Source organism: Monopterus albus, unplaced genomic scaffold, assembly GCF_001952655.1.
Source record: "Monopterus albus unplaced genomic scaffold, M_albus_1.0 scaffold20.1, whole genome shotgun sequence".
Classification (NCBI taxonomy): Eukaryota; Metazoa; Chordata; class Actinopteri; order Synbranchiformes; family Synbranchidae; genus Monopterus; species Monopterus albus.
The window spans coordinates 3,610,659-3,624,247 of record NW_018127900.1 but is presented as its reverse complement, the minus strand read 5'-3'; the positions used below and the strand labels follow the sequence as shown (position 1 = coordinate 3,624,247).

The 13,589-nt window shown below is 40.1% G+C and overlaps 1 protein-coding gene across 1 annotated transcript in view; it reads right to left on the bottom strand.

The window, feature by feature from the left end:
• Positions 1-4,587: 4,587 nt before the first annotated feature.
• The window catches only part of snx18a (sorting nexin 18a), a 10,798-nt gene continuing 1,796 nt past the window's right edge, over positions 4,588-13,589 (bottom strand). Inside the window, 2 exon segments of the mRNA XM_020593761.1 lie at positions 4,588-5,947; positions 13,166-13,589. The exon segment at positions 13,166-13,589 is cut by the window's right edge and continues 20 nt beyond it. Coding sequence (XP_020449417.1) covers positions 5,694-5,947; positions 13,166-13,589 — 678 coding nt within the window. The 3' untranslated portion in view covers positions 4,588-5,693.

The following is a 13,589-nucleotide window of genomic DNA, read 5'->3' as shown; positions in this document are numbered from 1 at the left end:
AATAATAAGCAGGTGTTTTCAGTTCTTTGGAAATGTATGTCATGCCGTAAACATTTCAGGCATGTTCAACCTCATGCTGCCAGCTATAAATCAAACCATCAGTCCTCAGCAGATAACCACATAGACCAAACTTTCCAGTTGCACACTTACATGAACATAGGTCTTGTGTGCTGAGAAAAGGGCAGAGCTGTAATTTTCCACACCTGTGGAGACACTGTCCATCAATCTAAATATCATCTGTGAATGTTGGTTTAATGTGCAGCATTTTTGTATAGGTTATCACACATGTTCAAGTGTAGGTTAGGGTTCAAGCAATGCAGTAAGAAGATTAAGCAAAACTGGAACTATAATGAAAAATTCACAGGGAGCAAACTCATTACAAGTCTCAGGAGGTGGCCAGGAGGCCTTCCTCACACACAGACACATACAGGTACACGTAATCCTTTTTCACTGAGGAATTGTACCACTGAGACTGTAACATGAAACTGGCAGTGGAGGGAGTGGTGCTGTGATGTTTTTCCCCAGAGAATGAGAATCTGTTCAGCACAGACTCAGTACCCCCCCTGCCGAGTCTGCCAGCTGCAGGGTCCCCCCCTCTACTACAGCCAGACCAGACTCTGACTAAAGAGAAGTACAGATCCAGCCAGATCCCTCCCTTCAGCAAGAATGTGCTGAGTATAGGCGTATTCCAAATAGCACTTAGAAGTTTGCTTTTGTCTTACATGTGTTTGTGTTACAGGTGTGCTTCTCATTCTCCAGGATAAAGTCACGAAGAACTCCAAGGAGGGTGCCTTACTTTGTGCTATAAAGCCACAGACCAGCGATGCATGATTTTATCTGTCAGCCACATACAATTACACAAGGTGCAGGCACTTTTTCAACCAGCATAGCTTTACTTGTATGTTATAACATATGGTTCCTGACTTCTGTCTTATGTCCATTATTGAGATTTAGACATAGGCCTGTTTGTGAACTTCGGACATGGCCAGTCCAGCTGTTTTCTCCTGCTTCCATTGTTTATACTAAGCTAAACTGCTTCCTGGCCGTAGCTTGTTACTCACCTTACAGATGTGAAAGTGGTTTTGACCTTCTCATAACTCAGCAAATAAGATAATTTTCCCTCATGTCAAGTTATTGTTTTATACTGAAGAGTATTAGGGCCACTGCATAAATTTTTTTTTTAAATTCTGACTTTATTCTCAGAATTCTGACTTTAATCTCAAAATTCTGACTTTAAACTCAGAATTCTGACTTTAATCTCAAAATTCTGACTTTATTCTCAAAATTCTGACTTTAATCTCAAAATTCTGACTTTATTCTCAGAATTCTGACTTTAATCTCAGAATTCTGACTTTAAAGAATTTTGACTTTAATCTCAGAATTCTGACTTTATTCTCAGAATTCTGACTTTAATCTCAAAATTCTTTAAAGTCAGAATTCAGAGATTAAAGTCAAAATTCTTTAAAGTCAGAATTCTGAGATTAAAGTCAGAATTTTGAGATTAAAGTCAGAATTCTGAGAATCAAGCCAGAATTCTGAGTTTAAAGTCAGAATTCTGAGAATAAAGTCAGAATTTTGAAAAAAAATTTATGCAGTGGCCCTAATACTCTTCCGTAGTTTTAAGCCTCATAAACAATAAAAAAATAAATGGCTTATTCACAAAAAGTCAAATGTAATTTTAAAGAATATTAATATGAAAGTACATTGCAAGGATTTGACAGTTTTATTTGACAAATGGGTCATTCGGCGTCCCCAGCTTGGCAAAATTAATATCATGAAATCATATTCAACTGAGTTAAAGTTAAACTGAAGAAGAACTTTATCTGTATTTGACCTGCACAACTATACAGTACATCGCTGCTGCTCCTGCAATGTGAGCAACAAGTATATGATAACAACATGGATGTTTTTTCATAGTCACACCTTGTCCTGAAATATGGTATTGTACAACAACAAACTATTTCCTTTTAACATAATCCTGTGTTTTGGTTTGCACTTCCTTTTTCAATATAGTAATATTGCAAAAAGCATGAAGGATCATACCTGTGTGGTTTGCCTCAGGGCATTTCCCGGCATTATAATGACACATGGAAGGCTGTAATCAGGAAGTCAGGGAAAAACTCAGTGCCATTTAGTGTGAAATTATTTCACAGGAGTGGAAGTAGGTAGATTAGTTGAGGATATTACAACTCAGGATAGCAGATATGAAATGATGCACAGGTGTCATAGGATCTAACTAGAGATTTGGAAGATACCTAAGTAGTGTTAACCTTTACAGGTAGAAATGAGTCCGAACCCAGACTAGTGTCAGAAACTCTTATCCCTGTGTCTTATTCTCACTGAGGTCACAGATCTGAATGTTGTACAGAGAGGGTGCAACAGGAATTGGGTGTAATCTGAACAAAGATCTCGAGACACTAATTCAGCCCTTTTGAAAGCAATGTGGTTAAATGTGACGTCAGTGCCAGGTGATTAGAGGGGGAAACCCTGTTCTACAACTACTGCTCTGCTTCTCAGCGCCAACTAGTGAAACTAATGTAATCCAGAATGAAAAATTCTGGGTTACATTAAGTACATTCCAGAGAAGCACTGCAAGTCCAAAAGGAAGAGAGCCAAGTCTCTTAGGACCAGACATGATGATTTATTTTGGACATAGAGCTGAAATTCTGAGTGCCTTGATTACAAACTGTAGAAAATCACACTCAGTCTCTTGCTTCTTCTGTGTTTTCACCCTTTGGCAGTCATACTTGTGTCATGCTTTGTTAACTCCCTCGTGGCATCTAGAAGGTATTTCTGGTACTTGTGGTCGTGGGTTTCATACACTTGATCTTTGTGTCTGTGAGATCTAGTCGGCTGCTGACTGTTTTCTCCCAACAAAAATTCCACTGTGAATTGAGAGCTGCTGTTTCCTGTATGCAAGACTGTGATGAGTTTGAAGCCTCTGCTCTTTTTCTCAGAGAACAACATGCGGCCTAACCCAGAACATTACAATATGTGGATCTAATGTGGCTCATTTCTACATTTCACAAGGAGGATGTGTAGCAAGACCAGCTGTGTGTTAACATCTCAACCAAGTTCTTCTTCTTCTTCTGAGCTATATGTGCCTGAAATGTAAAGCTTAAAGCCCAGAAGAGCAAGAATGCAATAACAAGAGCACCCATTTCCCCGGGCATTGGCAGCACTGACAGAAAGCCTGAGGGATGAGATTACTAAAGGCTGTGTGCATCTTGTCGAGCTTTTACAGAAAATTAAAACCAGAACAGAAAAACAGGAAAGGAAATGAGATGGTGGGTGTGGACATAACTCCCACATGACATAATATTAGCAGCCATGCTAGTGGTGTAGCTCTACAGATGGCAATGTCAAGTGAAATGTCTCAACAACCATTGGAGAGACTGTCATGAATTTGGTTAAAATATTCATGGTACCCAGGAGATAAATGACTTTGATGATACCCTGACAGCAGGTCAAAGTGCAGCAAAATATCTTTTACCCACTTATCTGAAGACATGCTACAGAATTTTCTGCAGTTGGTCATGGTTCCCAGATGATCTACCTTAAACATTTTGGTGTCTAATGATATTTAGTTGGCTGCTGTTTGAATTAAAAGGCACCTGCTTACATGTTATGGATTAAGTAATGACATAAAAAGCATTAATGTTTAAGAGGGTGTCTTGTTGCTCGTTATCACTGTACTGAGAAGGATCACAGTACGTAAAATCATTATAATTCCAAAATTGCTGAATAAATCTTTGCTGGAGAACATAGGGCTGTTAATATTTTGTATCTAGCATTTCTGTGTGTTTCTGTATTCTCGCTTCAAGCTGCTGCAGAAGTGAGAAGAGCAGCTTGAAGAAGGTCTTGATAGATCATCTGGTGGCAGCATATGATCATAAATATATTTACAGAGCTGGGTGGTTGAATCTTTAGAAAGCTGCTGTTGATTGGATTCTCATCAGGCAAAAAAGACGCAACAATGCTTCACAATATATTTGCCTCATGATTAAAAAACAAGGGCTTTGGACGTGGCTGTTGATGTGTAGAGGGAAAATATTTCTAATAACTCAGACCATCTGTGTGAGGACCATATCTTTTCTATCTCACTTACAGGTAGTGCTGCTGACAACTAATGAAATCCTCTCCTGGTTGTTTTTGACCTTTTCCTGTTCACTACGTGTTCACTGTTGTCCTCTCCAGCACTTTTAACAGCGCCCAGATGTCTCGGATGGCTGGCCGGGCCCTGCGCTGTCAGCAGATCAGCAAGCTGAAAATGAGCGCAGCACGAAACACTGACACTGCACGGCAGTCCTCCAGGGAAGCAGCCAAGGAAACCTGCAGAGCTGGACAGCTTGTTGTCCTTCTACTGTTTTAAAATGGTAATTAGTCATATTAACTTTATAGTATGAGTGTCTGAGAAACTTAGAAGACAAAGGCAGATCAACATGCCTGCACACAGAATTTTCTGTCGGCTTTTTCACAGCTCACTATACTCAGGATTATTTATGTCATCAGACATATTCAGTCTATTCAAATTAACAATAACAAAAGGTAAGACAGTACTTGACAAAACACAGGACCAACTAATGGTTTTCTGTGAAGGAGGAATTTATTTTGTGTCTCTGTGTCTATATTAATGTCTTCATGATGTAACAACATCATAAAGGTTAAAAACAGCAACACAGTTGAACTGTAGAGATGTGCTATCACAAAGAATGTTATTAAAACAGCTGAGTAACAACCTTGCGTCTGGGCACTTCCCCGACACTTAACCTGAAAACTAACATTTTGTCAATGTCAATTCAGGTGTCTGACATAGGAACAGTTTATTATACTCATCCCTTAAATTCTGCAAACATCAACCAGCATCAGTGCTGTCTATGTCAGGGGTAAGGCATGAGTTCCTATTGCCAAAAATGGCATCTCTGGATTCTGATTTTGTTACGCTGTGAGCACTGAAAAATCAATCCTCGAACAGTATCATCTCCCATAAAAGACAATGTTCAAAGCACAGTGACCTTTTTTTTCAAAGACTTCAAAAATTGTGGCTTTGTTAAAACAAATAAAATATATTTCGACATATACACTTTATAAATCTTTTTAGTAACTAGTAACAAAAATGACCAGAGAGATATAGTCAGAAGGCACAGAGAGACAGTGGTGACAATGGATGTAAACATTTTGGAGAGGGACATCAGGATGGGCTTGAGTGTTTCCAGAAGGCAGTGTGAAGGCAGTCACTTAAAAACTGTTGGCTAAAAACAGTGTTATAAGGCTAGAAATACTTGATACATGAACTCTTGCAGCGGGTGTGCAGACAGCAGATACAAGGTTCTCTCTCTGCAAACAGATCTATTTCACCCACCTGCTTGGCCAAAAGGTGCACCATCATTAGAAACCTCATGAAATCTGAGGGTATAAGACCGTTGTTTGAATTAAAAGTTGGCCTAACTTCATTATATTACATGTCCTCTCTTAAACAAGGACATCTACTCCCAGAAAATGTGGCCAACACACACAGTTGAAATGTCATTATTTCTGGAGTTTTCTCCATGAACGTCCCTGCCTAGGGGACGAACAGCATTCAGCAGATTGTGGTACTGGCTGTTGTTTACCACAATTCCCCTGGCGAGCCAAGGGAGGTGCACAGTCACTTAGACCAAGATCTAAAGCCACAAGCAAAGAGAAGTGACGTATTATAGGTTGTCGTATTTCTGCAGCGCCTCCTCTAGCTTGCCTGTGATTTTTTGGAAGAAGGCAATCTGCTGCTGTAGATAATGCTGCATCTGTGCCTTGAAGTCACGCACACGGATGTGATGGAAATGTTGGATCTCCGCCAGCGTGGCACAGGAGATGATGTTGCAGCGCTCATTGATGCCATCTGCCTGCGCCCGGTCCATCTTGCCCTCCTCAACATGCTTCTGGCTCTCTTTCACCTTTGTTAGGGCTCCTGTGTGGGGACGAAAGAGAGCAGACATTTAGATTACGATTTCTTTTTTGCTTCATGATCACAAATTGTCATTTTTTTAATAAACTACTTCACAAAAACAGCCACCCCATTTAATCTTCTGCAGTCAATCAGTCAAATACTTAAGATATTTTTAAATATATAACTGGAAAACTGTTCACAAGCAAACTCCCTGTTTAACAGTGTTCTGTCTTCAACACATGAGCTCCTATTTCCTGAAACGTTAACTTATCAAACAATAGACTATTGACTTTTCATAATCAGAATCAGATTTAAGCCCACGACATGACAGTAAATCTATGACCCAAACAGTTTGAAGATTTAACATCAACAGTTTGCTCCAAGGATCCTGAGAACCAGAGCCACATCTGTGTCTGTAGTTTGGGAATGTGAGTGGGTCTGACTCTAGAAATATCTATTACGTCATGTCACTTCACAGCTTGTTCTAAAACAACCATCTAAGGGGATTTTGCTGGCTGTTCATCCTAAGGTTGCTGGCAATTCCAATTACTTAACAGTAGCATGGACAACTGCCTGCCCGGGTCTGCTTTGTAAGATGTAACTATTTTGCTTTAATGCTGATGTCATGGGAAAGCAATTCGACCCTTGCCCTGAGCAGCAATAATGCAGTCATAGCTTAGCTACTATCATCAGGCACAGCAGTGGCTTTCTCTGCACATTGAAGTGATACTCAAGTAACGCTGCTGCAGTTACGACTGTAAGCTGCACCTGTGCCGCAAACAACTGAAGGCCTGACAGGCACAGCAACGAGAACAGGGCGCCTCTACCACACATCTAACAAGAAGCTATACTTTGCAGAGATAGGAATTCAGCATATCACGCTCATAATGACTCATCATTTTGAAAATAAGCCCAGGCATCAAGCTGTCAAGAAGAGCTACTTGCTGTCGTCACTGTGGTACTATGGTTTAAAACAGTGGTTTACTGTTGCCACCAGTGTTTCCTCTCAAAAACGTCTGCTAATTCTGTAGTCTAAGCCTTCAGCTATTTTTGTGCTGAAGCATGAAGTTAGCCTCTAATTTTCCAGGGACCAGAAGGCAGAGTCATAACACCAGGATCTCATGACAGATGACTTATCAAGCTGCTTGGCATTTTCTGACAGAGTAGAAGAAATGTCATGAGCAGTATGCCTTAAGTTGAAATGCTAGGAAATGTGATGTGACATGGATGCTAATTTAGCGCTTTGTAAGGTTCTTAGAAGTTGTTGTTCTTTTACTTTTTTTAGCTTGCAGACCAAAAAGGAGAAGTTTGAAATGGTTCTCCTTTTTTAAATGAACTTTGATGCCTTTGTGATATTCTAAGCAGAGACTGGTGGTAGGGCCAGAAAAGAGATGAGACTTTAATATAATTTTATTGTGCCAGTTGTGATGGCTTGCTGACTCTCGGTGTTTCAGGTACCTTTACTCTCTGTGTTTTGAACTGCTGGCCAGACAAAGCAACACATCTGAAGACAATGCCTTGTAGTTTAGAAAACTGTCAACATTTGATGACATTTAATAGACCAAACAATTAATCAAGAAAATAATTAGCAGATTCCTGATGATGAAAATAATCATATTTGTAGTTTTGATATGATTTAAATCAAACTTCCTGTTTGATCTGTCCCAATACTTCGGCACAAGGTACTGTGTGTAGCTGTGATGTTAAGGAATGTTGACACCGACGTGTTGTAATTGATCAAAAGGACACAGATGATGTAGTAAGACAGACATTACAGCATGCATGGCATAACCAGCTGAGAGGAGACGTCATCCTTTGAGTGTTGGTTTTACGGTGGGATGTGAAGGTGTCCTTAAAGCTTACAGCAAAACTTCCTGTACTGGCCTGTCATGGGATTTCCTAGTCATTATGTGAACTTAGTCACCAGCACTGTGTTGAAGCTGAATCATCCTGCTTGTTTCCTGAAATGCGAGACTACACAAGGCTTACTGACCTGGCCATGCACTCTTTTGGCTTCTGACTACAAGTGTTTTATGACTGCTCTTTTCTATAGAAATCACAACACTCAGCATGTAAGGCTATAAATTAGCCCACGCAGAACAAAGAAATATGCTGACAAAATCCCTTCTCCCCCAAAATCTGCTTAGTTTGCCTTCTGGCTGAAGCTCCCTCAGATCTGAACGCAAGTCTCTGAAGTTCTTCTAATACACAACAGACCAAACATGACAGAAAGTGAGCAAAGATAACAGGAGACGGAGTGAAAAAGAGGTGGGAACAACACAGCTGTCCAAAGATTTAAGTACCATTCCCAGAGGTGTTTACTGTACCTTGAGGGTCTCTGGCTTCCTGTGTTTTAAAAGCGCACTAATGGATTAAAGTAAAATGACTGTTACCATGGAAATTTTGTGAGAAAGGCAAGAGTTCAGTCATAAAAGATGGTGCCAGAAAACGGTTATATACAGAGACACATCATAGTCACAGTTGTTGCAGGTAGTCTTTGAAGGCCTGCCGCAAGATCAGGACCACTCAGAAGAAGATCCTGAATAGGGCTGCAAATACGGATTATTTTCATTATAAATTAATCTGCTGAATATTTTCTCAATTAACAGATCACCTCTAGTCTGTGAAATGTCAGAAGTAAAGTCCAATCAATAGTCCAAAAACTGAAGACATTTCACTTACTATATGACATCAAATGTAACTAATCCTAACATAGAGAAGCTTGTACTAGCATATGTTTGTTGTGCAAATGCAGGGTTTCTTTAAAAATTACCGAATCAATCAATTTATTATTATTATTATAACTGCCAACGATATGTCTGTCCATTGCCTTATTAATAAACTGGCTAATTGTTTGGGCATTATTCTCAGGTTTAAACTAACAAATACACACTTTTAAAAAAAAGTGTATCAAACATTTGGTCCTCTGATTGGTAGGTTTGGATTCTCAGACTTTCACCGGGTAAAAGTTCATTAGGGAAATAACACCTGCACCATATAAACACAGTCTATATATGGCACTGTACCAGTGCTGGTACCACATATATTTATAGACATGAAATAAGTGGGTACAAGTGACTGACAGTGTGCAGAGCATTCTACTACACAAAAAGGTGAAAGCCAGATTTAATTACAACAGATCCACTTATCAGTTCATGCTGTGTTGTATCTAATTTCTTCTTGCACATCCACTGCTTGTACTTTTGTTAATCTTGTGTTTATAGAACTCTATGAGAGCTACTGATGATTATTGATTACTGAGGGTTGTAGCATACTGCTTCATCACACTATGAATGAGAATAAGTCCTGAGTGCCTCTGAAAAAAGTCCTCCCGCACTCACTGGAGATGGTGCTTACGTAATCCCTGGTTATACAACACAGCCAGCCTGTGACCTGAACAACCAGTGGCAATTTCCATTTCATTACTCTGTGTCTTAGAGGACATTTCAATAGTTCATAACAATATGTCAGACAGGCGTGCAGTATTTGCTTTGGGTGTCAGCTGAAAGGCTGAGTCAGCATGACATCTTTTCAAATCGGTGCTTTCCTTTACGTGCCTGCCATTGTTTTATCACATCAAGTGGTGATAAAACTGTGACTAGTTCAGAGAAGGTGCAGCTCTTAGCAGTGTGGTGAACAGATATGATTAACAAGAGAGACAGAGAACATAAATAAAGAAAATAAAGTTTGTTTGTTGCGTCTTGTTGCTTTTCTTTTCTTTTGTCTCTCCTCTATCCACTCATCCCAACCGGTCGAGGCAGAAGGCCGCCCACCAAGAGCCTGGGTCTGTTGGAGGTTTCTTCCGTTAAAGGGAGTTTTTCCTCCCCACTGTCGCCAAGTGATTGCTCAAAGAGGATTTGTTGGGTTTTTCCTCTGTAAAGTGTCCTGAGATGACTTTTGTTGTGATTTGGCGCTATACAAATAAATCTGAATTTGAATATAGGGATGAAGAAGGCCAAGTCAAAAAGCATTTCACCAACTTAAATACTTATGAATTTAGCCTTAATTCTTTCAGTCGTTAGCTTACTTTACTCACCTCCTTTTGCAAACACACCTGTTTGTAACCTACAATATGCAAATGTATTGCAGGATAATCCTCTTGACATTCATTAGTGTGTGCCCTTTCCTGAAAATGGTCTTGTTAAATATGTGTTATTGTCGCCTCTTTATAGACTGAATAATAAGCATTTGCAAATTTACCTCTGGGGTGGGTGGCGCTCTCTTATTTTAGATAAGCTAATAACATGCCCCGGTCTAAAGGCAACATGTTTTTCTCTAAGCACCACTGCAGGCAAGCTCAGTATTATCACACTGTGCAAGTATTTGAACAAGAACTTTGAGCAGCCTAACTGGTTGCATTTCCAAATCTGACAAATAAAGACTATGTGGGAGACTTTTGTGGGCTGTGTTAAAAAAAAGAGGTGTGCTTTCACTTGTGCATGTGGTCAATCGTTGCACCTCATCTCTCTTGAACTTCAGTGATGCTTAATAAGAGCATTTCAGTTACACTTATTAAGCTTGTTTGTTAACCAGAGGTATCTTTAACTCTTATCTTTGGATTGTAAACAGTAAACTCTTGTCCTCTCCTCCTCTCCCAGGAGCTAAAAACTACATAACCTAATGTTGCCAAGGTCACATTATCAGATTAGGACAAAAAAGGGACATGAAGTTCAATAGGTTTTTAAAAGGAAAGCTAAATATAATGCCAATGTCATGAGCTGGCATTGTCCCTGCCAAGTTGCATGGTAATGGCTAATGGAGTCCCTGAAGAGGTGGAGATCAATAGGGTGATGGTCAATATCCCTCTGTGGGAAAGTTCAAATTACACTTATCACTTCCATTCGGACACACAGAAACCTGTCTGGAGTCTGGGCTTCTCATGAGACAGATACAGGGGGCTAAGAATGTACTTAGCTGTTGATAAGACTGATAAGCAGTGCTCTGAAGGGTTTGTCCTGAGGTGGGCGACAGTGACGTGATTATCATTAATTAGCCTGTGTTTTTAAAGATAGAAAGATTACAGTTTCCACTTGATTTAGCATCATGGTTATCACTGCTGTTCAATTCTAGATGAGCTACTTGACTCAAAGAGTTTCCATGTTACCACTTCTGGTATAGAAATGTGTACTATTTATGAGAACAAAGGATGTGGTCAAGTCTCTCTTCTGAGAAAAGACTGCAGCGAACAGAAGGACACCACTTGGGGACATTTCCTCTACACATTTATCAGGAAAGATATAGTAGGACTAATCAGAAGATGGGATTTATGTAAAATGGGATGGAAAAGGAAGTGTGTTATTAAATACATGAAAGTGAGAGGGCCAGACCAAACTCCCTGCTGCACAGTATTGTCTCCACACTTAAATTTAAGCTTTCAGTGTTTATGGCTTTATTAAAAACCATCTACTTTCACAGATACCTTTCTCCCTAATACTAGTCATTTCATTGCAGTATTAACAGCCGTCAAGGGCTGGATGATCGTATAAGACTGTAAAGTGTTTAGACAAAGAGTGTGAATGTCAGGTACCTTTGTAGTGGGTATTTGCATTTAACACTCTCGAGAATATGTAGACAGTTTGAGTAACAAGCAGCTATTCTGCTGTCATGGATGAGGGAAAAGTATTTGATGTAACGCAGGCACGTACCATGCAACAGGTACGTGCACAATACAGACGCAACAGGCCTAGTGGTGGAGCGGTTACACAAAAGCTCTGCTTGTCCATAGTTTTACAACTGAGGAAAAAAGTGGGGTGACTGTATTTTTGTCTTTTACCTTAGCTTATAAATACAAATAAACCAGAAATGGATCCGTTGCTTGCACAATGATTCAAGCAGAAAGGCATGAATACATGGGAAAAAGCTGGCTCAACTGAACTCAAAATAAACAGAAGCACTAAACATAAAAAAATGGCACAGTAATAATTGTTGGATTCAACGTGCATCATGCAGCTCTCATTTCAGTTGCTGAATCCCCTGGCATTCCCATCAATGTTGTTTCCAGTCTCCCATTGTGGTGGAAATACAAAACTGTGCCCACACATCAAGGTCTTCCATGTGTGGTATCAAATCAGGGTTCTGTGGAATTAGCCTGGTCTTATCAGACTGTGTTACCTTATTTGGGGGGTATGCGGCCTACGTGGCAAAGCTGATTTCAGCTGACTGGGAAGTTTGTGTCCCAGTGCCGCCTAAACACAGTGTGTCCTGTTTGCCCACTGTAGTCTGCTGTGGATGAATAGATCCAGTGTTTGTAGGGGACCCAAAAGATAAGCCAAGATGTCCACATGCAAGGTGGGGAGTCAACACAAGTCACCAGCAATGTGCTACACTTAAGTTGTGGCAGTCAGGTGTAACCTACAGTACATGGAGAAAGAGCACTTTGATTTGAATTGTGTTTTCTTTATATTAGTATGTCCTCTCCATCAGAAGGAAGCACATGCACACAGCAGTGAGAGCTTGTGTAACAAGGTTGCCTGTCATGAGAATGACCTTTGGCTACACAGTGCGTTAGGGTCATGTCGGTGGCTGGCCTGGATTAGTGTAACACTGACTTTCTGTACAAAGACACACGTGGACAATAATTTTTAACCAAATCTTGTTTTAGGACAAACCAGGTAGGACATTATCTGTCTCCAGAGCACTAGTTCCACTGGTAATGGAAAATCAAACACAGCCAAATGAGTGCAGCCTATTTGATTTGGCAGGCAGGACAAACAGCAGCATATAAACCAGCCCCCCAGTGCAAACATGGCCTCTTTGTTCTGTAAAGTGATAGAGACTATAACTGTAACCTGCCTGCTGCCTGCTGATGACAGCTAACAACCAAAAGTGTCTGAAACAAATTACACTGTTTATCTTGTAGTGGTCCGAAAACATATTTCTTTCTTTACTCTAAATCCTATTGACTGCCTCAGCTAAACTTGTGGTGAGGTTTGGAAACTGGATTTATGATCTCTCAGGTACCATATTGTTTTATATATTTAGTTTTAAGCTTATGCTATGTGTCTTTAATCTATCACCTTGTTGTCTTTAGTTCAGTTATTCAATAATAACATTCTTTGATAGTTTAGAATTGATGTATTAAAGGTTGACAACAATCTGTGTTCAGATGTTATGGATAAAAAGACTACCAAAATAATAATTTGGCAGCTGAGGCTCCTGTGAAAGCAACAACATGATAAAACAGTGAGTGATACATTGATAAAATGTGCATGATTGTTTTTTTGTTTTTTTCTTTTTTACCTTTCTGGACGTGGATGATGTCTGGGTAGTTTGTCAGGTGTCCTTGGTAAAGCGCTAACAAATCCATTACTGGGTCGAGATCCTTGCTTGGCTGCTCAGCAAAATACTCTCCAATGGCTTCATATGCATCCCCAGTGAAGGAGATGGCCTGGTTGAGTCCAGCAGAATACACCTGCTGGTCAATTTCAAAGGCTTGGCTCAGGAGCTTGAATGACATTCCTACTTTCTGATACTCCTTCTTAAAGCCACTGATTTGCTTGCGGGCAAACTCGTTGACAGTGGTGTTAAGCTGCAAGGTGCTGTCATCCATCCTTTTGGTGAAAGCCTTGAATCCGTCTATTTTGCTTTCAACCTCCTGGAAGTCGAGAGGAGCCGCTGGAGTGCTGATAGTAAGGAAGAAGTTGGCTCCGACCATCTCGTCCTT